This window comes from Pipra filicauda, unplaced genomic scaffold (assembly GCF_003945595.2).
Source record: "Pipra filicauda isolate LSUMZ 115617 unplaced genomic scaffold, ASM394559v2 scaffold80_size11013439_pilon, whole genome shotgun sequence".
Taxonomy (NCBI): domain Eukaryota; kingdom Metazoa; phylum Chordata; class Aves; order Passeriformes; family Pipridae; genus Pipra; species Pipra filicauda.
This window is the reverse complement of record NW_024104987.1, coordinates 9,527,110-9,554,419: the sequence shown is the minus strand read 5'-3', so window position 1 is coordinate 9,554,419 and position 27,310 is coordinate 9,527,110. Positions and strand designations below refer to the sequence as shown.

Genomic DNA, 27,310 nt, shown 5'->3' with positions numbered 1-27,310 from the left:
CTTATCTCTGGTGTTCCTCACTTCCCAAAACCTCCCTGGTAGGGGATGTTGGCAGAGCCAGGGCACAGCTGTGGGTCTGGCAGATGGTCCCTGGGTTAGTGCCGTGCCATGGCCATCGGCAGCATTGGTGGAATGTTGGATGCTCCACTCTGCCAGTGGGGAAACAGGCAGAAGAGCACATGTGGGCAAGACTGAGCACATGGGACCTCTTGTCCTGTACCTCCACCTGCTGCTGCTCTCCTCTGACTGTGGCAGGAAGGGAGGTTGGCTGGTACAAGCATCAGCTGTGGGTGTTCAGTGTGTGCTGAGCTTCACCAGTCCTATTCCCCTGGTGCTGCTCTGCAACAACTGCTGCAGGATGTTCCTCAACCTGTTCCTGCTGCTGAAGGTCAGGAAAAGTTCCCCTGACTCCTCTCACACGGGTTGAGGGTGCTAATCCCCCTGTCTGGGCTAACTTCCAGCTCAGGTAGTTCTAGTCTCTGCCCCTAAAAATTCACTCTGCAGTTTCAGCTGGCTCCAATCATCTTTGTTCCCTGTCCACGGGCCTGCTGGGCACTGTGCTGCTGGCACAGACCCACCACAGAGCTCAGGGTGGTTGGCTTTTGATGGCTGGGAAGTGGTTGTTTCTGAAAGATAATTTGAGGTTTTTCTCTGTGCAAAAGCTGCATGTCACAGCAAGGCATAAAGCAAATGTTGTGCAATAACCCTGCCCCCTTGCACTGCTGAACTCTGCTGTGTGAATATGAGTATTTGCCCATAAATGTTTACCTGGTATTCAGCAGTCTTGTACCTGTGTGATAAAGGTTGTTAGTGCCTCCATCATCTCTAAAGGAGGAGAAAAACAGAAAAGGCAATTCTCACTGCCTGCAGCAGGCAGAGCACAGGCAGTGACATGCAGAGCCGGGCCAGAGGAGTGTGGTTTGGGGTTGACAGCTGGTGCAGACACCTCCTGTGCAGGGCTTGGGAAGCCTTGGCTTCTGTGGGTTGTTTCCACCAGCACCCGGCTGCCCTGTGTGCCCTGTCCCAGCCAGCTTCCCAGCAAGGCAGGGCCATGCAGAGGAAGAGAAGGAGATGAGAAGATGCTGAGCACAGGCACATGTGCACTTTGCACCATGGTCTGGGTAGTCTGAGTATAAATGTCCATCAAACCCTTGCTCCCCATCAGCTCTAGTGCTGAAGAGCCTGGATGTGTGTGAACTGTGTTGGTTCAAAGAATAAAAAGATATATCATTTACAGGCTGGTGAGAGCTGGGTAAGCACAGCTGAACTTTCTGAAGCACCCCTTCAGATTTATGGGCTTCCAGGATATCCAAGGCTGCTCCTCTGTGCCATGGCAGCAGGGTTGGCAGTGACCTGTGGGCTGGGCTGCTGCAGCCCCGCCAGGACCAACATTTGCTTTGCAAACATTTGGAGTGGTTTGAAGTCCAACTGCTGCCCTGGCTCTTCATTCCTGCCCATCTGCTGGAGGGTTTTGCTGCCTGGATGGGGGGTACGAGCCCCAGTCCTCTGCCCTGTGCAAACCTGGCCGGGTTTAAGGGCTGACTTTCTGAGCAAGGACACAAAGTCCGTGGGTGAATGGCTGGGAGACAACGTGTGTTCCAGGGAAGATACCATGGGAATGCTGCATTGCCTGGTCCCACTCCCTGTGGCAGGAGGTCCGTTTCACAGCGAAGAAGTGAAGGTATGAAAGCCCAGACATCAAACAGACTGAACAAGATGTTTCTTGCCCAGCTGCTCAGTTGGACCCTCCTTGGGCAGGAGGTGGGATTTTGTTGTGCACCTGCAGTGACAGGAGAGCTGAGCTCCTGAGGACATCATGGCCCTGACAGCACGTGCTGCCCGTCTCCTGTGTCATCCAGGGCAGCTGAGGAGGCTTTGGGACACACTCAGCTGGCTGGGTGGTAGGTGAGCAAGGGCCTGTTCTGTCCCGTGCCTCAGTTTCCCCATTTGCGAAATGGGTTTATGCTGATGAGCTACTCACAAAACATTAAGCTCATTGCTTCCCCTGGGACACATATTGTCTCCAGCCATTCACACCCACCCGTGGACTGCAATTTTTTGTGCTTGCTCAGAATGTCAACCCTTAAACCCAGCCAGCTTTGCAGCCAGTGAGCACCAGGATCCGTCCCTCCAGCGTCACCCTCTCTGGGCTGTGTTTGCTCCAACCACAGGCAGATGCAGAAGATGCCCAGAGGGCTGGATATGGAGTCACATCGGGTTGAAATCTTGTTCCCACACGCCCGGGGTGTGACCCCTGCCCAGCCCAGCACAGGCACCGGACCCAGGGCAGAGGTGCTCAGCCCCAGAGCCGCCTTCGTAACAAGTCACGGTGATGCTCCGCCTGCTCCTGGCCCTGCCACCCGCCCTCCCAGCACCAGCAAACCCTCTGGAAGAGCCTCCGAAAGAATTTAGTAGGACACACAGTCGGTTTAGCCCGGGAGGCTCCGGAGGGGCCGGGCTGGGGAAGGAGCGCCCCGCCTGACCCAGATGCCGCGCTCAGCAGTTAATTGAGTTTGACCGTGTGCAGTGCCCCGGCTCGGGGTCAGCACAGCCTGCCCGGGCGCCGGGGCTGCTCTGTTTGCTATGGCACAGGTTGAGCTCTGCCCTCCCCACCCGGGGGGTCGTGGCCCTCTGTCACAGCCCGGGGACCCGCTGCCCCCACGGTGTGATGCGGCAGGGCGGGCGAGCCGAGCTCGGAGCGCTGGGTTTGGAGTTTACAGCTTCGTCTGCTCGGTGCTTCCTAATTGCACTTGAGTTGTTTGGCCGAGTGACAGCGAACTGCCGGGTCACAGCTGATGCCTGCATGTGTCCCCGTGCCTGGTGCTCCTGTCCTTGCAGCCTGGCTGTTCAGGGGGCTTTATGAGAGTAAAATCCAGCGTTTATTGCCCTCCCCTGCAGCCTGCCCCAAAACAGAGGCAGGAGGAAGAACTGGTTGATTCCTCATCACCTCCTGCCTCTACCAGGCCGTGTGGTGAGGCAGCAGCTCACTGGACCCTCTGGAGCCAGGCACCAGCATCACCCACAGTTTCCTGCTGCAGGAGAAGCCATGGGCTTGATTTATCCACTGGGATCCACCACCTTTCCCAAGAAAGATGCAAACACCTCTGGATCCTTTGATATATGAGAAATATGCTATTACAGGAATTTTAAATTATTATTACTTTTTGGACAATATAATCATCTCCCCAGCACATGCTCCTGCAGTTTTCTCAGCTATGTTCCAGCCCAGCTCTCTTTCAGAAGCTGCCTGGGCTTGGTCACATTGTAGCCCTGGGAAGGTAGATGGGAAAGGCATCAGGGGTGGTGACTGCAGAGGCGAGGAAGGAATTTGGGTGTGTTTCCTCTGGAGCAAATCTGGTTTAAAATTATGAGCGACTCTGGATTTTATTAAAGCCCTGAAAGCAGCACTTGGTTTTGTTGGTCAAATCGGGCTGCCCAGAAAAAGCTGCTGTGAGCCCAAACCCAGATGAAGAAGCCCAAGGTGGGGTGACCTGCAGGGCTGTGCTCAACCCTGCCTGCTCCTGGGGGCTTTCTTGGCCATCACCCCTCTAGGGACACGTGGAGGGGAGTGGGGTGGAGGAGTCTGGACCCAGACTGGAGCCCACTGGGTGTTCCAGCTTGGCAGGACAAGCATCCTGCTCCTCCCCTCCATCCCTGGGAGCCTCTGCTGAATAGCCTGTGGTCAGCCCAGGGTGGGTGCCCTGGTGGGTCTGGCCTCTGGTCAGGGCCACCTTGTTGCTGGGAGCCAACTCCAGCAGAATATTCCTTTTTCCTTGCACATCCCCAGTTTAATGCTGGATTTATCAGACCAGTGAGATTTACACCAGCAGCTGAGCCAGCTCTCGTGGGAGTCTGTCTGTCTGTCTGTCTGAGAGGGCTGTGCTCTTGCCTGCCTGCTGCTGCTGGGATTGCCCGATGTAGGGAATGCATTTAGGGGTTGTTTGACCTCTTGGCTTTCGAACATGATCAGCCAAGGGGTCCAGAGGAAGCTCTGTCCTGGCTGTTCTCCCAGGCCAGGTATTAAATGCCCAGCACACCTTAGGAAGGGAAGTGCAGTGTTCACTGAAAGCCATCCCGTACTGTCCTCAGGGAGAGGGCACCTCCCACACCTCCTGAGACAGTCCCACTCCTGCCCTGACCAGCCTTGCCCAACCAACTCCAAGCCCAGAGTCATAAAACAGATTCCAACAGGATCCTGGGCATGAGCAGAAGGGAGAGAGCTGGGTACTCTCCTGCCCTCCTCTCCTTGCAGGCACCAGCAATGGGCAGTGCCACGGCCACCAGGCACATCCCATGCTCTGGGACTCAGGGGGGAAAGAGTCAGGAGGGAGCTTTGGGCGGTGATTAATGGCCTGAGCCATGGCAGGCCGTGGGTCAAAAAGGCCCAATTATTTCCTGGTGATATTCCTGCTGGAGGGGGTGATAAGCCAACGTGGCAGATACAGATCCACCTGCCCCCCCCCAGCTTTGGAGCAAAGCAAGAGCAGGGACAATGGGGACACTCCCTGAGCCCTGCTCACACTCTCCACAGAAGGACTTGGAGACACAAGCCCGTGGGTCACCCCAACATTGCTGACTCAGGCATGGCCCCCCCTCAGCAGAGATTTCCAGGAATGCCTTCCTTAGCATCTCCCGCCAGGCAAATCAGAGCCATCATATGGTTAGGGAAAAATTGGATTTGCCTTGTAATCTAATCAATGTTAAATAACGGTAATTCTGACTCCGAGCTCCGTGTTTAAAGTGCTGTTGGTCTCTGGGGTTCATTGGAGTTATTTAATCTAATGAAATCCCCATTACTGTCTCATGAGGGGGCACCACGGGGGTGTCTGAAGGAAAGCAATGGTTAAAGAATTGGCAGTCAGGACCAAATATCCAGTGGGGGGAAGGGGCTGAGTGCAGGAACTTGAAGGTTTCACCTGGCAGTGACCAGAGCTCTTTGGCTGCATCGTTCTCACTGTCATTGCTCAAGACATGGTGGGGGTGAGCACATGTCCAAGTTACTCCCATCGCCTCCCTGAGCAGGCTGGATCACACCAGTGCCACCTTTTCCCTTTTCCTGGCCCAAACAGGGGTTATGGTTTTTAACCCCTCTCAATACTCCATCCTGCAGCACGCTTGCTTGTGCTTCCTCCACTGTGTTGCTCTCAGTGCTGCCTCTCCCTGCGCTGGGCCCAACTGTGTTGTCTGCTGGATTTTCATGGAATCACAGAATGGTTTGGGTTGGAAGGGACCTTACAGACCCTCTCATTCCAACCCCCCGCCATGGGCAGGGACACCTTCCATTAGACCGGGTTGCTTAATGCCCCATCCAACCTGGCCTTGAACACTGACAGGTATTTAAGATGTTTTCCCCAAAACCCGCTGTAATTTTTTTCATTTGCATTAAGCACTTTTCCCAATCTCCTTTTTAGAGGGAGGTAGGACCTGCTCCAGGTCACATTTCCCATGCTGGCTTTGTGACAATCCCTGGGCCCCCACTCGATTACGTCACGGCAGAGCCCTATCGAGCCGGTTGCTTTCCTACACGCTGAGCTCATTGTGTTCAAATATCTTGGAATTCTATCAGCAGCAGGCAGGGACTCTGCTGCTGTCAAATACCAGCACTGCTGCATCCCGTGTGCCGGGGGAGTGTTCCTTCCCCCGAAGCGCGTGCTCCAGTTTCCCATTGTTATTTCTTTAATAAGACCGATACTTTGTACGTCACTCATTTGCTGCTAAAATTAGAGTTATTAGAGCAATAAGTAACAATTACCTTCGGAGCAGGGTGGAGTAGAAGCCCAGTGGGGTGATACACCAAAGGAGGGGGAATCAAACCTGCCTTTTGGGAGCAAATGCCCGTGACCTGCAGCATCACACTGGAGCAGCTTTGTGGGGACAGCTGGAATAGCTGTCAGGGGTGCCCAGCATCCTCTGGAGGAAGGATTGCACCCATGGGTGCTGGGAGAGGACACATCTGGCTTGATGTTTGTGGATAATGGGAATGAGGAGTTGTGGCTCTGCACGTGCCGCTGAGTTATCTCGGGACATCCTCTGAGCATCCCATCCCCAAGGACCGGCCACTTTCCTCGAAAACCATCTCCGTGCTGGAAAAAAAAATAAAAAAGGAACACGTTTGGTAATCTAATCATGTAAAGTGCTCCTAAAATCACGTCTGCGCTGCGCAGCAGCGTGCCAGAGGTCTCTGGAGGAGCAGTGAGAGTTAGGTGCAGAGAGATGGGGCAAGGGAGGGATATCTGGAGGGGGAGGGCAAGACGTGCCAGGGGACCAGTCTGAGAGCCCCTCTGTGACCACAGCCCTGCCAGCACTGCAGGGCACCAGCCCTCACGCCAAGAGGGGCAGCGCTCCATCCTCAGTGCACGGATGAGCCCTGGCACGGCTCCCCTGAGCAGCATGGGATCACGGGAGGTGCCCCACATGCTAACGAGGAGCCCAGGAGCCGGCCCTGGCGAGGGACAGTCCCCACGGGCGGTGCCTGAGCGCCAGCCGGGGTGTCTGTGCTCATTATGCACGTCCCTTTCATGCCGCCTTCATTATTCGCGCGCTATCCAGTGTCATTAAGATATCAAGTTCATTTAGGTACATCCACATTGGCAGTTTAATTATGTCTGGGTACTACTCTGTATTTTATTCATGGACTATCTCGGGCGGTTGTCAAACACAAGACCAGGAGATAAAGGTTGGGTGGCTGCAGAATGCTAATGTCCTGCTGGTTCCCTTTTGACAAATACACATGCCAGTTATTACCAAACTGATTATTTCATTCATTAACACCGCATACATCAGCTCCCTTCACCCAGTATTATTGTATACATTCATCTTTTCATAAACAATTACCTGACAAGGTTGGGAAAGGCAAGTACTGGGGAATTAATGCTCTGCTGGGAAGTTCCTGGCGTGGGTTAGTAACAAGGTGCTGGGGGGAGTGTGGGATGCCCTGTTAGCGTGATGGCTTCATTAATCAAATTAGGGACAATAGCATGTCACATGTGTGCCATGTTTCCCAACAATGCTGAACCCGTTTGCTTTGTGCTGGGGGCTCAGTGGATGGGACTCCCTGTCCAGTTTGTGGAGATGGGAGGGGCATGAAATGAAAGCCAGGGGACCCAGTGGGAAGGCTTGGAAAGCAGCCTGACCATGAACTCTGTTTCTATTATTATTATTATTTTATTGTTGTTATTATTATCATGAGGAGCAGTTGCACAGAAACAGATTCTTTGTTTATTTTTCTGCCTTTTTTTCCAGCTTCCTCATACTGTTTTCCCCAAGCTGGAACCCTCTACAGTAGGATTAGAAGTGGTGGTAGGAATGATTTAGGACACCATGAACATTTAACGAGCTGGGGAACCAAACCCCCTCCCAGGTCTTCTTTCTACAGTTTTTAACTGTAAAAGGCTGGTGATGGAGGAAAAAAAAAAAGTACAGGGAGATGTGAAGAGTAACCAGACTCATGAAATAAGGGATTCCTGCAGCTTTCTTAGAGATGGTGGTGGAATCCACTGGGGAGGACCGGAGATGACCGCCGGGCTGGAGGTCACTCACAGCCTGGATCTGCCAGGAGCAGCATCCTCCAGCACGTGCTGTCCAGCATAAGCCCCTGTGGAAGGCATCAGAGCCACTCTCAGTGGCTCCCTTGAACACACAGCCCACAGGGTTTCAGTGTTGGGTTGGTCCCTTATTTATTTCTTTAAGTAGTTTGTACCCTCAGCTGTTTCAACCGACAGCCTCATTCCCTCCTTGCTCCCTCCAACACGGAGAAAGAGCAGCTGTGGGAGGCCACCAACACAGCCAGAATCAATTCAGCTTTTCACTCAAGCAGGCACTCTCAGAAAGTAATGCTTCAGGGGTCACACTGCTGCACTGCTCCAGCGCAGGATTTGCAAACTAAATAAAGGATCCGAGTGAGCTCTAAGTGCCCAACTCCCTTAGGCCCCTCTGGAGAAAGCCCCACTGGAATAACTAAGAAGCTTTCACAGTGTGTTTGCAGAAGCATTAATCCTTGTTGCCATCTCCACGAGTCTCTTTGATCCCACTGCAAAGTCTTCATCTCCAGGGGTCCTGTCTGGGCTTTCCAAAGTGGCTTAAGAGAAGAAATCTCAGTGCTCCTTGGGAGACCTGGGCTCCCAAGGCACAGAATCCCTTCCCAAAGCCCTCCATGGCTCTCCATGTTGTGATGGAGAGATCACAGCGTCCCTGCTGCCCTCCAAGGTGAGCCCCCACCACAGGGTGATGGCCAACTGTTGAGGTGGGCCACGGTGTCAGCGTGGATTTGAAATCCCTGCTGCTATACAGAGTATCAGCATGGGCTTAGCCAGTTCTTCCTGCATTTTCTTACATATTCCCAGGGGAACACAATGAAAGGGGGAACGCAATGAAAGAGGGAACACACTCAGGCTGAGTTTTCTTCTCTTTGGGGATGCTGAGAAATGAAGGGTGAAGGAGGGTTGATCTTGCTAAGCAGGGCAGGAGAGGATGGGAGGATGGGAGTCATCTTCAGGAGCTGATCTGAAACCCCAGCCCGTGCCAGTGCAGTGCTGAGTGAGGAAGAGGAATGTTTATTGACCTGGGTCTAAATGACTCAAATTGACTCATGAAGCTGAGGTCACTAATTGGGTTTTTTTTCATCCATTCACATTTTGGAGAGGACTTTTCTTTTCTTTTCTTTTCTTTTCTTTTCTTTTCTTTTCTTTTCTTTTCTTTTCTTTTCTTTTCTTTTCTTTTCTTTTCTTTTCTTTTCTTTTCTTTTCTTCTCTTCTTTTCTTTTTCTCTTCTCTTCTCTTCTCTTCTCTTTTTCTCTTTCTTCTCTTCTTTTCTTTTCTTTTCTTTTATTTTTTTTTTCCATTATTAAGCTGTATTCACTCCTAACAACCTCAGAGTCAGGCTGATGTCCAAGCCACAGCCTCCACATCCCCCCAGCCTCCCCCCGTGCAGCATCCTGAAGGTGAGTGTGGCACAAACCTACAGAGCAGCCAGACCTGTATCATTTACTCATGAAATTTAGATCTGCTATCAACTAAAACTTCCTGAAACATGTCAGATGACTCCGATGCCAGGTTAGACAGTGATGCATTCCCTGGAATCGCTGAGCACAGGAAAGAGCTCTTGATGCACGACCTTGTGAGCAGTGGCTGAACTCCCTGCACAGACTGCAGGGCCAGAGGGGCCTGTGCTCTGTGCAGCTCCTTCAGCAACAGCCCCTGCCTTGCCCAGGACTTGCAAATTAGACCAGGAAGAATCTTTTGAAGCTTTCTATTTTCTGGAGACTTTTGCCCTCTTTGCACTTGACTGCTTTGCTCCAGGAATGAAAGTAGGGAGCCCTTTCCCAGCCATTAAAGTTTCATTTAGCAAAAGGACAAAGAATTGGCACGGGAAGGATGAAGAATCACTGCAAGGGTAAACCTGTGTGACTCTATATATTTTAGATCATAGCCTGAGGTCAGGCTCCCTTTCTTGTAATACAGATGGAGGATTTTTTGGCCTTGCAGCAGGAGGAAATGTGTAGTGATATATAAAGAAGGCATTTCTCAGCATAATTTAAGGAACAACCTCTGTTCTCAACAGTGAGGTCCTTTGAGGTGTCTGGGTCTTTCATACACCTCTCTGCTGATGTGCACACACACACACACCCCCCAGCTCCAGCACTATATTCACAGTAATTTCTTAAACTTTATAATAGTCTCTGTTGAATTGTTAGGACAACGTAACCATATCCTGGGGGATGGATCCTCCTTGCTTCCAACAAACCCCAGCAGCTGGTCCATTACCCTGCAGGGTCACAAGGATGTCCAGAACTTTTTGAGTGTGGCCATGCAGTCCATGTGGTCCCAGCCTGCTCCATCCACTGCCCATTTCTAATATTATTTCCCTACCTCCAACTTCTGCTGCTTTAATTTAGCTGCTTTAGTTCCTGCACTCACTAGGTCCTGACTACTAGTTTCTGAGATCTGGTGGGATTTCTCCTTCTCCAGAGCGAAGGAGGATGGAAGAACAGTGGTTTTTCCCAGATCACCTCCATTCAGTGGTTTTTCCATGCCCTTCTAATTTCTAGCTAACATTTTGTCCCCCTTCACGTTGCCTGCACTTCTCATCCACTGCCCCCTCTCCAGCTCCCATCCCAGCTCCTCTCCCATCCTTCTCCTCTTCTTCCATGGCCAGAACACACACACTGTGCTCAGTGCATGGCTGAAGGTGCTCCTGTGCTTGTGCCTGAGAAAAATGAGGCAGACATGGAAAACAAGAAAATCACATTATATATTGCAGGCAATAATGTAGCTCCCAGGGGACAGAGATAATATAGTGAGAGACAAAGGAACAATAGACTTTGCTGGCCTGAGAGCTCACTTGATTGTGGCTTTTCTGGAATTATTTTTGGCTTCCTCTGTGTGAGTGGTGAATGGAGCCTCAGAGCTGACAAGGGATCAGGATGCTTTCAGGAGCTGTGCTGGGGATGTGCATCATTCCATCCAGGAGCCCTTGTCCTACATACTGTTCTCAGGGGTGATGCTTGGTCCACACAGGAACCCTCAGCACCAGGGAGAGGGATTATATTCAAGCTGTAGAAAAACCTTCCCTTCCCTTCCCTTCCCTTCCCTTCCCTTCCCTTCCCTTCCCTTCCCTTCCCTTCCCTTCCCTTCCCTTCCCTTCCCTTCCCTTCCCTTCCCTTCCCTTCCCTTCCCTTCCCTTCCCTTCCCTTCCTTTCCCTTCCCTTCCCTTCCCGTCCCTTCCCTTCCCTTCCCTTCCCTTCCCTTCCCTTCCCTTCCCTTCCCTTCCCTTCCCTTCCCTTCCCTTCCCTTCCCGTCCCTTCCCTTCCCTTCCCTTCCCTTCCCAAACCTTCCCCAAACCCTGCCCTGCCCTGCCCTGCCCTGCCCTTCCCTGCCCTGCCCTGCCCTGCCCTGCCCTTCCCAAACCTTCCCAAACCTTCCCAAACCTTCCCTTCTTTTTTCTTTTCATCTTATTCTTTCTTTCTATCTCCTCTTTCTTTCTCTCTTCTGCTTTTTCTGTCTGTCTGTCTTGTCTTTCCACCTTCCTGAGACCTCAGCAAATTCCAGGAAGGCATCAGTTGTCTTTAACACCCAAAGGAAAAATCGAAGGGAAGGGTTCAATTACTCGCATGAAAAATGAGTTTCCTAACCGAGGTCTATCCATTTGCTAGTTGTGCTTGTTTTAAAACTGAATTATAGAGACTGCACATTTTTCTGGAGACAAATGCATTAATTTTTCTCAAAACAGACAAGAGAGAAGCAGAGGGAAAATAAGATAATAAGAGTTTCCACAGTGATTTATATGCCTTTGTGAAAAATAATGGGGGCAGACGGCAGCGCGCTCCGGCAGCCCGGGGGGAAGGGGCAGGGGGGTGGCAGGGAAGACTGCAAGGAAAACTGCCAGAAGTCCAAGTATGATTGTTGGTTTTAGATGATATAAGATCACTTTATGTCTCTGACTGGCTTGAAAAATCTCCCTTTCCCTCTCTCTCTATACACACATAAAATATATACCATATGATGCACTTAAAATCAGCGCAGGCTACAGTGTTTATCCAGGAAAGGATTGTGTTTCTGGCCGACCTCTCCCCAGCCCTCCTTCTTCTGCTGAAGGATAAACTGGGACCTTTAGAAAACAAAGTGGTGGCTGCAATTTTTAACAGATTTGCTCTTGCTTATATTGACACAGGGCAGGCCAGCCCTTCCCCTGGGCCGTGGGCAGACACCAGGGGGGGCCGAGTTGATTTTGATTTTTTTTTTTTTTTTATCTGTTCACTTCGGTTTGATTTATATGCTAAAAGAGATATTTTTATTATAGCGCATAGTAAATTGGGTTTCTTTATTGCTCATGAGAGCCGTTTTCCAAAATTGGACTATTTATATAGTACGCTGATTGCAATGTATTTCCGATCTTGATGTCTGACTGGAGGGAATAAAAAAAGAAAACTACACTAAATCGTGGTTTTTAAAAAAAAATAAATAAAACTGCAACCCTTTTTGAAATGGGATGATATGGGTAACTTTTTCTTGAGATGATGATGTGGCACTCAGCAGCTCCCAGGAAATCGTGTTGGTTTAGCAACTAAAGGCTTTTGGTGGGAACTGGAGGCTCTGGAAGGTTTTGAGGCGGTTTTGAGGTTTGCCCATTGTTGTAATCCACAGGAAATGTGTCCAGGAGGCCAAAGGCCGCTGGAGCTGTGGTACCTACACTGATGTTTCTCTCCAATTATTTATAGGAATGATTCAGTGAATTTATTCCCCGTTGGTTTCCCAGCAGAAAATCCTGCGGCGCTCGGGCGGATGTGGGAGCGCAGGGAGGCTGGAAGTGATGCTGTAAAGCAGAACCCAAATCTGTTGCAGGGCAGATGGTTAATTGTGTGGTTCAATTTATTTGCCTAATGCAAATCATGTCCCGTTTGCCTGTGGCGCCGGGGGAACCGGATTCCTGTTTGCTTTGCTGAAAGCCGAGATTTCACAGAATCTTCTGCAGCTCCCACGCAAAGCTGCCCTTTGTGGTCCCAGCAGAGGGTCACTCTGCATCACAGCCTCTCCAGGGATGGCACAGAGAGAGGCTGGGATGGGGATAAGCTGGCAACACCATGTTGGTTTGCAGGATTCAACCTCCCACCGTCTTGTCTCCAGGCCTAAGAAAGTGCTACAGTGTGTGGCAGCATCCCCTTCTTCCATCCCCAAACCGGGCACTGGGGAGTGTCTGTGGGGCTGGACCCCCAATCCCCTCCAGCCTTGGGCCAGGAGGGTGTTTCTTGGGGATTTCCCAACTTCCCAAATGGGCCTAATTGAAGCCTAAAGAGATTTTTCACAGATTCATGGCTTTTCAAAGGAGAAATTTGCATATTAATAAGAAGCTGTTCAGACTGATTGGCTTAATGTGTTTGGGGTAAGTATAATTAAATGTCAAGGGAAATATATCATGAAGTAATGAAGCTGGAGTTAATTTATCAAAAAATAAAGAGGGAGACACTTCCAATAACAAACAGTTCTTTAACCTTCCTCTTTAAGATGATTTGCTTAGTCAGGGCTGAAATGTGTGGTCTTGGAGATCCTCGAGTGAGAGACACATGAGGTGGTTATTAGTTTGGGGGTGGAGGTTTTTCCATGTTCTCCCCAGTACAAACCCCTCTGCCCTGGGATCCCAAGGCTGAGCCCATCAAGAGGGTTCACCTGGGTCCAGGTGGGGGAAGGTGCAGTCCTGGTCCCTCCAAAACCACCTGGGAGGATGTTTGGGGGAGTTTACCTGTGTAAGACTTCAGGGGTGCCCTTAGGGAGGAAGAATGAGGTTGAGGTTTAATTATATCAGATGCTGAGTCACTTAGACCTCGTGTCCAGCCACACACAAACTGTCCTCTGCCTTCCCCCTCCAGCAGTGATTGACCCTGTGCATGGTGGGAGTGCAACAGGGAGCTCTTGACTTGCACTTGTGAGGGAGAAGGGCAGGGTGCAAGGATGGAAAAGGGTCATGTGTGTTGTTTCAGCTGGAAAATCCTCCTTTGGCATAATATGGCATAAAGGGGGAGTAGCAGGCTGTAAAATAGCCATAGAATCACAGAATCACAGAATGGTTTGGAAGGGACTTTAAAGATCATCTCATTGCACCCCCTGCCACGGGCAGGGACACCTTCCATAGCCCAGGTTGCTCCAAGCCCCGTCCAACCTGGCCTTGGACACTTCCAGGGATCCAGGGGCAGCCACAGCTTCTCTGTGCCGGGGCCTCACTGCCAGGGCCTCACTGCCCTCACAGCCAAGAATTTCTTCCCAATATCCCATCTAACTCTGCCCTTTATCAGTCAGAAGCCATTCCCCCTTGTCCCATCACTCCAGGCTATTGTCTAAAGTCCCTCTCCTGCTCTCTTGGATCACTGGAAAGGGCTGTAACATCCCCCCGGAGCCTTCTCCTCTCCAGGCTGAACACCCCCAGCTCTCCCAGCCTGGATCCAGAGCAGAGAGGCTCCAGCCCTCGGAGAATCTTTGTGGTCTCCTCTGGACTCCCTCCATCAGCTCCACGTCCTTGTTATGTTGGGGGACCCAGACTTTGTGGGATCTCACCAGAGTAGAGGGGCAGAATTCCCTCTCTCACCCCACACTGTGGGAATGCAGCCCAGGACATGGATGGTTTCCTGGGCTGCAGACTCACTTTGCTGAGCCACGTCCAGCCTCTCATCCCCCAGTAATAGAGGCATCTGTGGAAGAGAGCAGGAGTGTCTATTTTCATTTAGAGGGACCACAGTTACAATAAAGCAGCGCCCAAAAGCCAACAGAACCAGCCACCAGAAGCCTGAATCTACCCAAGCAAATCCAGCTGGGAAATGAAGAATCACTTTTCATTTGGGAACCACGTTGGAAATATGATGAAATCACTGTGGGTCTGATTTGCTCCCGTGTGAGAATCAGCTGGTGCTGCAGGGACTTGGCAAACAACTCGTGCCTTCCACCTGGATTTCCAACCACTGCTGGGTTAAGCTGTCACTGGGGGAGTGGTGCTGGGATGAGTGCAGGCCCAGGTCCAGGTCTGATGGGGACAGGCAGGGTTTGTGCTCCCCAGTGCATGGCAAACCCCAAACCAGTCCCCAAAGCTGCTGGGAATGCCATAAGAGGAGCTCTAAGGCTGGATTACAGAGCAGGGTGATGGGGAACCACTGCAGGACAGTGGCAGAGATGGCTGATGAGCCCATTCCCAACCCAACAGAGAGAACTCCTTTAGAAGCTGCCCAGTGGTGTCTCCATTCCCATATAAAGGATGGAGGTGTGGTAAAAGGGGCCTGTGGCTGAGGGCTCCAGAGCTCTTCATCTTCTCCTGGTAGGCACAGGGCTGGCATTTACCAGGAGATTTAGCCACTGGAGAGAAAAGAACTACAAAACTCCCCTTTTCCAAAGCCCAGCTGGTCAGCTTGGAGGAGGTGGTGGTGCCACCTGAGATTGCCTCAGCTCCGATGAGTTCCTTGTTCCAGCAGAGAAAATCAATGGCTTGCACAGCTAATGGCATCTGGGGGGTTCTGCCTGTCGATAGCACTTAGGCACTGGTGGTCTCCAGGAGATGCCCAGATGTGTTTCCCAGCACAGAGGATTTTTGGGAGCCTCTCAGTACGTTTCCCTCTCCCAGATGGGTCACGGGATGCTGGGACAGCAGGATCACCTCCCAGCACAAGGAGCCAGGAGACACCTGCCCGAGCACGGGGCTCCCTGCTTACCTGCTGCCCTCAGAGCTTGAGCTCTGCCTATCAATAATTAATCAGTGCAATTAGGCAGAGGGTTTGCGTGCTGTAATTAGCTCTGATCAGTGCAATCTCCCTCCCCGGGGGGGCAGCGAGGCAGGAGCTGAGCACTGAAAGCACAGTGGGGGCACAGGGCTGTCGAGCAGAGCCCCCCGTGCAGCCCCTCTTTGCGTGCAAACACTCCCCTGCCCTTCCCAGCCCTCCCGGTGCATCGCTCCGGGGCCGGGGAAGCCAACGTGAAGTCACGCGTGTGCCCGGTCCCACGGGGGTCTCCTGGGGGCAGATGAACCCCTTATCCTGGGGACGCTGCCGCTTCCTGCTCAGCTGACCTGCCCTTGGCCCAGGATGGTTCCTGCTCTTCCCGACCGAGGTCACAGCCCGAGATCCAGGAAGAATCTCCACCTCCGGAGTTATCAGTAGCGCTCCGTGCAAACAAGCTGTTTGCTCCGCGGCGCTCCTTTGATGGGTTTCTCAGCTCCTTCGGAAGGGGAAAGGCTTCCTGGCTGTGACCTCGGGAGGGGTGACACTGGATGTTACCCCCATAGATGCTGCACTGGGAGCTGAGTGTCCCAGCCTGTTGTGGAGGCAGGGAGATTCCTGAGGTGGTTAAACCCACCGGTGCAGGGAGTGGAGCTGCCCACGGTGCTCGGTGTGCAATGGGGAGGGTCTGCTGAGGACCCCCCAGAGCCTGGCTCAGCCCTCGTGATGGGCACAGCGTGGGTGCCTGGATGGGCACAGCTGCCTGCCCTGTCCCTGTGTCACCCCTGCGGGTTTGGGGCTGGGACCACTGGCCATGGTCACGGCTGGGGGGTTGGATGGGGACAGGGAGAACACCTGGGGGACCCTGTGGGCTGCAGTTTAGGCAGAGGTTTGCACCTGTGTTAGGCTGTCAGCCAGCCCTAAACTTCAGAGGGAGCTTAACTGGAAGGAGTGGAGGGAGGGACGGGAAAGCAGCTCTGCTGATAAGATGCTGCTTGACAGATACAGCGTGGAAACAGATGCTGCTGGCTGCAGATGTAATGAGATACATAAATACCAGGCCTTGCTCAAATAAACTCCAGCATCCACCGTAAGGACGAGCTGGGGAGCTCCTGAGGCTGCTCCTGTGTGCCAGCAGGAAGAACAGAGAGGGCACATTTGGGAGCTGGGGGCAGGAGAGGCCCTGCCTCTTCCCGAGTGCTGTATTTGGGAAGGTGGCATGTCAGTGGTGTGCCACGTTTGTCCCCAGCAGCGATGGCTGTGTCCAGGGCTGTGCCTGCAGCACCCAGCAGTGACTGTCCCTGCAGCCTGGGCTCTGGTACAGGGGGAGGTGCCCACACTCAGGTCTGCCACCGGGTCTGGTTTTTGGGCTGCTTTGTTGAGTTCCTAAAAGTGGTGATACTTCTCATGTGCTCTGAGAACTGCTCTTTTCATCCCAGCACATCCCAATCCAGTGAGGGCCTGTTTTCACAGAATCCCAGAATGGTTTGGGTCAGAAGGGACCTTAAAGCTCATCTCATTGGAACCCCCTATCAAAGGCAGGGACACCTTCCACTATCCCAGGTTGCTCCAAGCCCCATCTAGCCTGGCCTCAGGGTTGAGGCAGCCACAGCTTCTCTGGGCAACCTGTGCCAGGGCCTCACCACCCTCACAGGGAAGACTTTCTTCCTAATAATCAGTCCAAACCTACTCTCTTCATATTTCATGTTTGCTTTAATTTTTTCAACCCCTCTGGATTATTGGAGATGATGAAAAACCTGTGTGCTGGGAGGGACCTCGCTGTGCTGGGCACAGGGATCACGCCACGGTGCCAGGAGGCTCCTCAGCACATCCTGGGGAAGCAAATAACCCAGGGATCATTCCCTGCTTGTGGAAATGAAGCAGTTCTCCCAGACACCTTTCCAACCATGGCCAAGGGAACAAGGCCACGTTTATCCCAGCAGGTGATGTGCTCACCCTGCACAGTTTGCACTGGTTCTGTGGGGGCAGAAGGGCAGAGCCAGAGGAAATCCCAAGGCCCCTGACTCTACTGCAGTTGTTTTGTGAGGGTGCAGTGTCCTGCAGGAAATGATGGTTGTGTTGTACTGAGATTTCCCTGAGTATTATCTTTACCCAGATAAAAGGATGGGTAGGGGTAGGAGACACCCACGGTCTTCACTGTCCTCTCCCAAGTCTATTCCTGTCCTTTATTTTGCTCCAAGCTCAGCCTAATCCATCCTCATTAAAACCAATGGCAAGGGTGTCCTTTTGCTATTAATGCCAGTTGGTTTTGATTTTACATCCAGCAACACGAGTGATTTTCTTTTTTCCTTGAAGACCTCTCTGATCCTTTACCCCTTTCCTTTCAGCTTCCTCAGTCCCACAGCTTTTCTTGGAGGGTTTGTTGTTCTTTTTTTTCATTTTTCTCCACTTCCTGAAATGCTTCTTTCCATGTATTGATTTCACCTGAGATCTAAAGGAAGACAGAGCAGGAGGCTCAGCCAACTCTGATGTACCCTCACAGCTCATCAAAGCAAATTTAGAGCCTTGCTAGAGCTGCCAGGGCAGCACAGCCCCTGGGCTGAGCCACTGGTCTCATAGGAGGGAGGGATTCGTCTCTTTAGGCAGTGTTTTTTTTAATTTATCTATACAGACTCGCTCCTGGTTACATCAAGTTATCACTCTTGCCAGAGCATCTTTCTTTTCGATCGTCTCCTGTACATGCTGTAATGGTACTTCTGGGAGTGTGGGCTGCAGGGGGAGGGAAGCGCCTCTGAGAGCAAGTTTGGGGTTTTTTATAAATTTCTGTTGCAGAGTCACTACTTAAAAATGCTCTGAAAGAAAAAGAGAAATGCTGGGGGGAGGAGAAGACAACCTGCTGGTGGCTGCAGTGGCCCAGGGAGGGATGCACAGCACCCTGGGGGTGTGAGGCTGCACCGAGCCACAGTGCTGGCCGTGCCTCAGTTTCCCCAACCTCCTTGTTCATGCTTCATGCTGGAGAGGGCTCCATGTTTCCCCCAGGACTGCCAGCTGTGTCACCTGCCCATCACTTGGTGTCTGGCTCCTTCCTGGGGACAGAAATTCCGGCGGTGTTTCTGTAGAGAAGTGAGACGTGAAATAAACGCCCTCAGACAGCTGATTTTCCCTCTCTGCTCTGCTTCTCCAGCTCTGCCCAGAGGGTCCAGTCCTCCCTGTGAGCATGTGTTGCACCTCTGGGAACAGATTTGGCCCTTCCTTGCCAGAAAGGCTCTTCTGTGGGATCCAGGGTCCCACAGCTGATTGCAGAGCTGTCAGGCTCTTTCGGAAAGAGCAACAGTTCTTTGATACGGTTTTTCCTGCGATGACCTCTTCAGTGGCACTTCCCTAAAAACAGCACTTGCCACCATGAGAGACTTCCTTTCCCACTGTTGCTACGGGCTGGGGAGCTCCAAATCCCAGCTAAACCCTGGACTTTGCCTTGGGAGCAAAACCACACTGCAGCAAACCAGCTGAGCAGGGAAAAAGTAGCAGGGGGCAGATTTTTCCTTTGCAGTTTGCCCTAAGTTTGTTGTCCCATTCATTGACAACTACACAGGGAGGCTCCTGAGATGTTCTAATACCTGCCCAGGGGTTTTCCTTCCCCACCCTTTCTTTGTGTGTATCCCACTGCTTGGACCAGTAGCTCAGGCTACTGGTAAAGATGGAAAAAGCACCTTGAGGCTGGATCAAAGTGCCCCAGGCTGGCTAGGGAAGGCGTCCTGGGGTGTAGGGTAGGGGTCAGCAGTGTCCTCCTGCTTCTACTGTGTCTCATAACCCCACAGCACCCCCCAGGCTGTGTAATGGGAAGATCCTGATAGGCCAAGTCACCAGCACCTTTGGGAAAGCCCAGGGCTGTGTAAACAGACTCTACGGAGTTCTGGCTTCATGTTTCTGCTTCATTCCCATCCTTTATCCTGTGGATAGTTCCTGTCCTGTGTGCCCTTTGAGGGTTGAGGCCAGAGCAGCAGGAACACGGCCAAAGATAAGGGTAAATATCAGTGTGGGGAGAAGGGGCTCGGCCACAGCAGCTCCTCCTTCGCTGCTGCTGCAGGTGGGTGGGGAGAGCACTCAGGTGGCCCAGCAGCATTGCTGGAGGGGTCCAGGGACACAGGCATTGTCCTTGAGCTGCCACTGCCAGGCACATGCCCCAGCTGTGGAGTTTTCTGCATCTCAGGACTCGGTGGTGGTGGTTTTGCCCTTCAGGCTGTACCTGTGCTGTGTTGCTTGCAGCCCCCTCTGCTCACCTGTCCTGCACCCAGTGACCTGTGACTGCCCCGGGGACAGCAGAGGCTGTCAGGGTGAGCGTGTGCCACTGCCAGCTTGCTGCTGCTGGGACCAGGATGTCAGCATTTGATGATCTTTCTCCCTCACTGCTCATTCCCCCTGAGCTGTTCCCTGCTCTGGCACCGAGGAGCTGCCCTGCTGCAGGATGCAAACCCCAGTGCTGGTCCAGACCCATTCCCTGCATTCTCCTCCTCCCCAGTGACACTGTAATTGCCATTTCAGGCAGTGCAAAACTCAGCTGAGCTCAAGGCAGACCTGGCCATGCACTCAGATGCAGGAGGGGGTGCAAGACCCTTTGATGCAGGGCAGTGCTGACCCTGTCAGCACAGGGTAGGGAGATGACACCATCATTCCTCTCTATGGCATCAGGCTTGGCACACCTCCCTCTGGAAGATCCTTTCAGTCCATCCAGCCTGGATACCCAGGCTCTGGCGGGATGATTATTTTTAAAAAGTCATACAAGGACTGCCAGGGAGAAGGAACTCACCTTCTGGGGTTAAGAGGAGATGAATCCTGCACTTAGCACGTGGTTGGGGCAGGTTTTACTGGAGCCCAAAGAGCCCATGGGGCTGACCTGTAATCACAGCAGCTTTATTTATTGCTCTGGGTTGCAGTGGCATCAGGCCTGGTGAGGAGCTGCCCTTATCTACTGACGTCAGCCTCCCTTGGAGAGAGATCTGGGCTAGATTTATGTGGGAAAGGTTTGCAGCAAGTCCATCCACAGCTGCTCTTCATGCCTTGCCTGCTGCCAAGGAGCCCAGGAGGTCCTGAGCAGGACAGGGCTCGGTCCAGCTGGGAGCAAAGCAGCAGATGGACTTCAAACAGCAAACTCACGTCGGGTTTTCTGAATCCAGTGACCAAAAGCTGCTCCGACCTCTGTGGGAAACAGCAGCCCAGGGCTGCTCCTCCTGCATGAAACAGGCTGTTCCCTTCCAAAAATCCCATTTCTGGAACAACCAGTGCTTGTTTTCTTGCCAGTCACCAGCTTCTCCTGCTGCTTGGAGCTGACAGGACAGCAGCACAGGTCAGCTGAGGCAAACCAGCTGTTCTGACCCATTTCCCAGCCCCTGGTGGAGCCGAGGTGTGTTCCCAGCACGACCTGGTGGCAAACACCACCAACACCTATCATTGCTTCTGCTCCTCCAAGCTGAATTGCCAGAAACACAACCCCTGGGTGCTCAGTCTTGTGAGGAGGGAATCCCGTACCTTATTCTGTTTTTTTGACGTGATTTCTTCCCTGGAGTTGTGCTCTTGATAAGAACAGAGACTCGAGATCAGAGGGTGTCTCTGTAGACTCTGATCTCTGGGGTGGGGGTTGAGCCAACACCCTGGGAAACTTGAGAGTCCAGCTTTTTAAAGGCTTCATTGTACAGTCCACAAAAAGCTACAAAAGCCATAATAAACATGGTAACAAAGGTCAGCTCCCACACCTGGAGTGCCTGAGAGTTGGAGCCAGTTACTGGGATACCCCAGTGTGACCCCAGCACTAACGTGCCCACATTGAGGACTGGCAAACCAAGTGCATCAGGAGATCCCTGAGCAGCCCCATGTGCATCACTGGGACCTGTCACCCTAATCCTGGTGCTCAGTCCTTGCTCATCACCACCCCATCCTGGTCCTCCGGGGCTGCTGACCCTATGGCTGTGCCTGTCTTGCTCTGGCCAGGGGCTGGAGGCTTTGCTGCAGCAGCTCCCAGGGAAGGCAAATCCAAGCTGTTCGTGACCAAAATGAAGTCCTGCAAAGCCCATTGGGGTGAGGAAGGGGTCACAACCCCCCTCATGAGCTACCTCCAGGGTCTTTGGCCAGGCACAGGATGAGCCATCTTGGACCTTGGACACCAGTGCTGGGAAGAAAGTGTGGACCTGGGGAAGGCCAGATATGAATACACATGCCTGGCTGAAATGCTCCCTTTGAGGAAAGTCTTCCTCCCCTATTAAGTAATTAAATAAAGCTCCGGGCTCTACTAAAATTAAAATAACAGAATCCATTTATTCTGGCAGGGCTCGCTGGTGGCTGCTCTTGCCAGAAACATTTTTGTGGTTCTTGTCTTTTCAAGTGGCTCTTTTGCAATAAAACCCAGATGCCATTAGTCCGAGGAGGCCTCCAGGCAACTGTTTATGTCCAAGAAAGATGCCCTTTGTAATTAATTAATCTCCCCAGCGCTGTGGTAGCACATTCCCAGGGCTCCTGGTGTGTCCCTGCCCGTTGGCCCTGCAGTGGAGGTGTTTGTTCATTCCTGGGCACTGAGGGACACTTTGTGTTGCAGCCTGGCCATGGAAGGGGTTAATCTGCTCCTTGGGAAGGCACAGCTGAGATTTCAACACTCACCAGAACACAAACAGAAGTCAGTGCCATCCTGCTGCCCTTGTCCTGCTGCTGGTTTGGTGGCTCCTGCTCTTGCTCAAGAGCAACTCTGAGTTGCAGGAGGCTCTCAAGAGCAACTCTGAGTTGCAGGGGCAGGGACCAATAGGGACTAAGCTGGCAGGCAGTGGGGAGGGGGGTATGACCTGGTTCCTTCACCCTTCCAAGGGTTCAGGTGCTTCCAGATGACTCAATCATTGCAGGGCATCACCGCCACATCAGAGAAATGTGAGTTAGATGCATTTGGGGGGAAAAAGGTGATTCATAGAATGATTCATAAAATGGTTTGAGTCAGAAAGGACCTTAAAGATCATCTTGCTTCAACCCCCTGCCAGGGGCAGGGACACCTTCCACCAGACCAGATTGCTCCAAGCTCTGTCCAACCTGGCCTTGAACCAGAGATGAGGCATCCACAGCTTCTCAGGGCAACCTGAGGGCCTCCCCACCCTCACAGGGAAGAATTTCTTCCTAATATCCAGTCTAAACCTGTCTTCTTTCACTTTAAAGCCATCACTCCTTGTCCTATCTCTCCATGCCCTTGCCAAAAGTGAGGCTGCCCTGAGCAAAACCCCATCCAACCAGCTGCACCAGACCAGAGCAAGGAGACTTCCAGCCCAGTGCCTCCTTCCAGATGGTGGCTGGTATCAGGTGTCCAGAGACAAGTGTATGAAGGCTGGGGATTGGAGGTCTCCTCCTGTTACCTCCTCCCAGTTGAGGGCAGTAGGGGCTGGGGGCTCCTCATGGCTCAAGTGGCTCAGGGTCTCCCACATTTCATTGCCACCACTTTATTTCAGCCACCATAAATTTGACCAGTCTGTTTCTGAACCATTTGTGCTTCTGGCCTTCTCAGCATCAAGTGATGGCGAATTCCACTGTAGAATTATGTGTCTGCTTGGCAAGGGCCACCTTTAGTTCAGCAGTGATTCCCTTTATGTCTTCACAGCCTTCAGGATGTGTGAGAGCTCTCTCATACCCCTCAGCTCGTTTATTCTCCATCCTGAGTGGCCCAAATTCTTGGAGTTTCCCCTAAAGAGAAACCCTCAGCAAAGATCTGGCTTCTCTAGGACCATGGCTTCGCTCAGCCTCTGTGTAATATGGTTGCAAAAGGAATTGCTTTAGGGAAGGGTCATTCCTTGCTCTCTCATTTGTAACATAACAGCCTGGGGTTTGGTTGTTATTGGTGTTTTTAGCCATTGTTGGCTTTTCATTGTTGCTTTTTTGATAGATGAGTTTAATTTTGCTGGCATATTGCACAGGTTTGCAAAGCAGCTGTTGCTGCTGCAGGACGGAGCAGTTCATCACTGAGCACGGGTGTCACGGCCTCAGAGGGGTCAAAGCTGAGGGCTCAGGGCGTGGGGGGCTGCAGTTGCCATGAGAACTGCTGGTGGCATGGCAGTGAACCTCACTGGTGCTGCAGCCACCTCCCATCCATCTCCCATTCCCCCTGGGAAGGACGGGACCATCGGAACATCAGCTGTGGAGAGGGAAACGCTGCTGAGAGCCCGGAAGGCAGGGTGGGTTCATGTAACCAACTGATGGTGGTGTGAATCACTGGTGTTTTGTAGATGCTGGTCCTGGCTGGGGGTGATACACAGGGTGATGTGTGTGAGGGGATGGGATGTGGTGTGGCAGGCAAGGAGGAGCAAGGAGAGGAGCTGGGAGTGCCCAGGAGGAGCAGTCGGATGCTCATATGGCTCCTACAACTTCCTGGCTTGTCTTGTTTAACACGGAGGGCCTCAGGTTACCCTGCCACCAAATCCTGTGGTCCTTTAGCAAACCACACCCATTCCTGGGCCAGGAGGGCTCTGAACTCTCACAGGCACATTGGAACAGGATGGACCCTGGCCTGAGCCCCAGGTCCCCTCCCACTCCCATCTAGGACAGCTTCCCGAAGCAGCCTGTGTGTAGGATGTCTTGGGGTGAAAGAAGGAAATTGCTGAGGTCAGGGAGCTGATGTTGCACATTTTTATGTGCTGCCACCTGGAAAATACCAAAAGATAAAGTCTTGCATCCGGGCCCTTGAAAATCCCTCTGTCCTGCAGGAAGGGAGTGTTGTTACTCCAGGAATTCACTGTTATTCCAGGGAATTTAAGCCACTGTGCAGGAAAGCCCAGTGTGGGCAGGGAGGAATTTCAAGGGACAGGGCATTAGGATTGTGGGGATGTGCTGTATTCTCACAGTGCCATTGCAATGAGGGAGGTGGGATCCCATCAAGAGGGGAGGCCTTGAAGAGGCCAGATGAGTTCAGGTCTAATTCCAGGTAAATGGGCAGGTAAAGGAAGCAGGAAATCAGGAACAAGCTCAGATCTTTGCAGAATCAGAGTATTATGGGTCTCTTGAGAAGGAAAAAGCTGGGCTGGAGGTGTGAGGCTCAGGACCATCCTCCCCTTGGTACCTGGGACATGCCCACAGCACTGCCCACACCCAGCTCCCCCACCCCACCCAGGGAGTTCTGGCACTAACATGTCCCTCTGTCCCCTTATCCCAGGGACCTGATGCCCAGGACGCTGGAGGGGCAGATCACCATGGAGAAGACCCCCAGCTACTTCGTCACCAAGGAGGCCCCAGCCCGCATCTCCTCCATGTCCAAGGGCACGAAGCTCATCGTGGTGGTGCGGGACCCCGTGACCAGAGCCATCTCGGACTACACCCAGACGCTCTCCAAGAAGCCCGACATCCCCACCTTTGAGAGCCTGACCTTCAAAAACAGGACTACGGGCCTGATTGACACCTCGTGGAGCGCCATCCAGATTGGCATCTACGCCAAGCACCTGGAGAACTGGCTCCTCTACTTCCCCATCGGGCAGATCCTCTTCGTCAGCGGGGAGAGGCTGATCAGCGACCCCGCGGGGGAGCTGGGCAGGGTCCAGGACTTTCTGGGCCTCAAGAGGATCATCACCGACAAACACTTCTACTTCAACAAAACCAAGGGGTTCCCGTGCCTGAAGAAGGCGGAAGGCAGCAGCAAACCCCACTGCCTGGGGAAGACCAAAGGCAGGACCCACCCCGACATCGACCAGGAGGTGGTGCAGAGGCTGCGGGACTTCTACCGGCCCTTCAACATGAAGTTCTACCAGATGACGGGGCAGGACTTTGGCTGGGACTGAGGCTGAAAAAAGAAAATAATTTAAGAAAAGGAAAATATAATATAATATATATATTTTTTTTACGTATCAGTAGAGAGGGGCGAAATACAGAAAAAAAAAATAATAGTTGTGCTGAAACATGATTTGCTCTGATTTATTCTTTTCTTTTCTTGCTGCTTTGTCTTCTTGCTTCTCTCAGAGAAGAGGTGATGTGTCCACCCTCCACAAAAAGGAGGTTGTGAAGAGCAACCCGGTCCTGTCGACATCACCTGCAGCTTGGCTGCTTCCTTCCATGGGCCCAAGGTTTAGCACTGCCTCTGTAAAAGAAATGCAGGTGTAAAGTTCTTAAAAGTGAGAGGGTGCTTGGGGGAGCTCAGGGTCCTCCTGAAAGGTCATCCATATTTTGGCTTGCAAGTGCCATTTTAGGCCAGACCTCGCCGCTTTTGACAATAAAACAAAGGAGGCTTAATACCTAATTTGGCTTTCCAAACCTTACCCTAGGGGGTTTTTTATTGCATGAAACATTTGGTCAATTTTTCTTCATTTATCCAATTTTTTGTTTTACCTTTACCTCCACTAAATCAAGCTCTTTTCATCAACCAAACTTCTTTTTCCTCTTATAGAGGCCAAAACCAATAATCCTTTGTTTTGTTTTGAGACAAAATAATTTTGGTAGCCAAAAGTGAAAGGAAACAAATGATTCTTTTGACTCTGTGATGAAAATTGCCAGGTAGTCAAAAGGCCTCATTCACAGGAGTTGGCTCTAAACCAGAGTTCCCTGTTGCATCCCTTTTGCTACACTGACAGCAGGATCCTTTTCCAAGGGAGGCCCCTCTGAAGGGGTTTTGGGGATGGGAAAGTCCACACTGAGAGGATGCTCGTGGCACACCAGTCTTGAAGGTGATGGGGGACCCACCATCCCACTACATGTATGTAGGAAACTTCTTGGTGACTGGCAGATGCAATTTAAGCCATAATGACGAATATTTTAAGTTGGGCCAGTCTTAAATACAGTAGAAGAAGGGTTGGTTGGGAAAAAGTCAACAAAATGCATGTCCAGAAAGGGGAATGAGAAGACAATAGTTCTTTCCTAATTGAGAGTTGAGTGGGAAGCAGGAACAAGAGCATTGTTTGTGAAGGGCTTTAAAAACTGCCAGGCAAAACCAATCTCCTTTATCACCTTTTTTTGGCTGATGGAAATGTCTCAGCGACAGAAATCTATTAGTGAAGCAGGATCTTGTGTTACCACGGGCTCATTTATCTGCTGGTTCTTGATCTTCAGCATTTTCTGGACTAAAGGAGTACCCAATTGTCTCTTGGTGCTGCATAAACACAACAGGAGGGTGAGTCCAGCTTTCAAAAGACCCTGATGGGGTAAAACAAAGTGGGAGATCGTCTGGGAATCTGGTTAAGAAGAAGCCTGGGGATGAAGCTCACTGGCTGCCTACACACCAGCCAGGATCTTAATAAAATCACAACAGAGCAGAGATTTCAAGGAGTCCAAAGAGAATTGATCTGACATTATGATTTAACCCGAGAGGGAGCCATTTCCACCTTGGCAAGTTAAGGAAAACAGCTTGGATGCCACTCAACCTCATGGCACCAAGTTCACTGCAGGTGCTGAGCCACATTCCCTCCTGGCTACTCCAAACCACCTTCCAGCTCATCCTTATACACCTCCCTCTGTTCCCAAGGATGCAGAGTCCTGGGACCTTCCTGTCCCCTAAAGACACAAACCCTCAGGGTTTCCCAAGGCAGGCCCATTTCCCAAGGGAATTAAAATAACTTCCCTTGTGTTGCAAGGCTCCAGGAGCTTCTCCCACTGTTGTCATCCCAAAGCTCTACCTGAGCCCAGGTTTCTGTGTCCCGACTGGTGGAGTGATGGGTTGGTGGCACCAAAGCTGGGCTGTGCTCAGCAGCTTGTCCTGGCCTGGCACGGCTCAGTACCACCCTCACTACCTCCACTGATCCCTTCACCCCCTGCCCACCATTCCTGTTCCACTGTGCCTCTTTTTAAGCCCCTCTTTGGCAATGTTCATCTGGATACACATTTTGCCTAATTGCCTTCTGCAAACACCTTGTGGCAGAAAGGCACACGAGGCACCACACACAGACCCCCAACAGACCTTTCTCTTTCCTGCCTCCCTTCAGCCCCTCTGGTGTCAGAAATGACACAAGAACATCAGAGATGGTCACACAGCTTTGGCTCTGTGGGGTCATGGGCCCTTCCAGCTCAAATCAGAAGAAGGTGGAAGATTGTTGGGCTCTTGGTAATGGTCTCCCCAGTGTGTCACTGGAGGTGAGGGGAGCAACCTGCTCTCTGCCCATGCTGGACAGATCAGGGGGGAATGGGCTTATGGTGTAACCAAAAGGATTGGGGGCAGTTATTGGGAAA

General features: G+C 52.0%; 1 protein-coding gene across 1 annotated transcript in view; it reads left to right on the top strand.

Annotated features, from left to right (window-relative positions):
* The window catches only part of LOC113985085 (heparan sulfate glucosamine 3-O-sulfotransferase 3A1-like), a 33,914-nt gene extending 8,856 nt beyond the window's left edge, over positions 1 to 25,058 (top strand). Inside the window, exon 2 of the mRNA XM_027715643.2 lies at positions 24,318 to 25,058. Within this exon, the coding sequence (XP_027571444.1) occupies positions 24,318 to 24,936 (619 nt within the window). The 3' untranslated portion in view covers positions 24,937 to 25,058. The remainder of the gene's footprint in view (positions 1 to 24,317) is intronic.
* Positions 25,059 to 27,310: the final 2,252 nt, after the last annotated feature.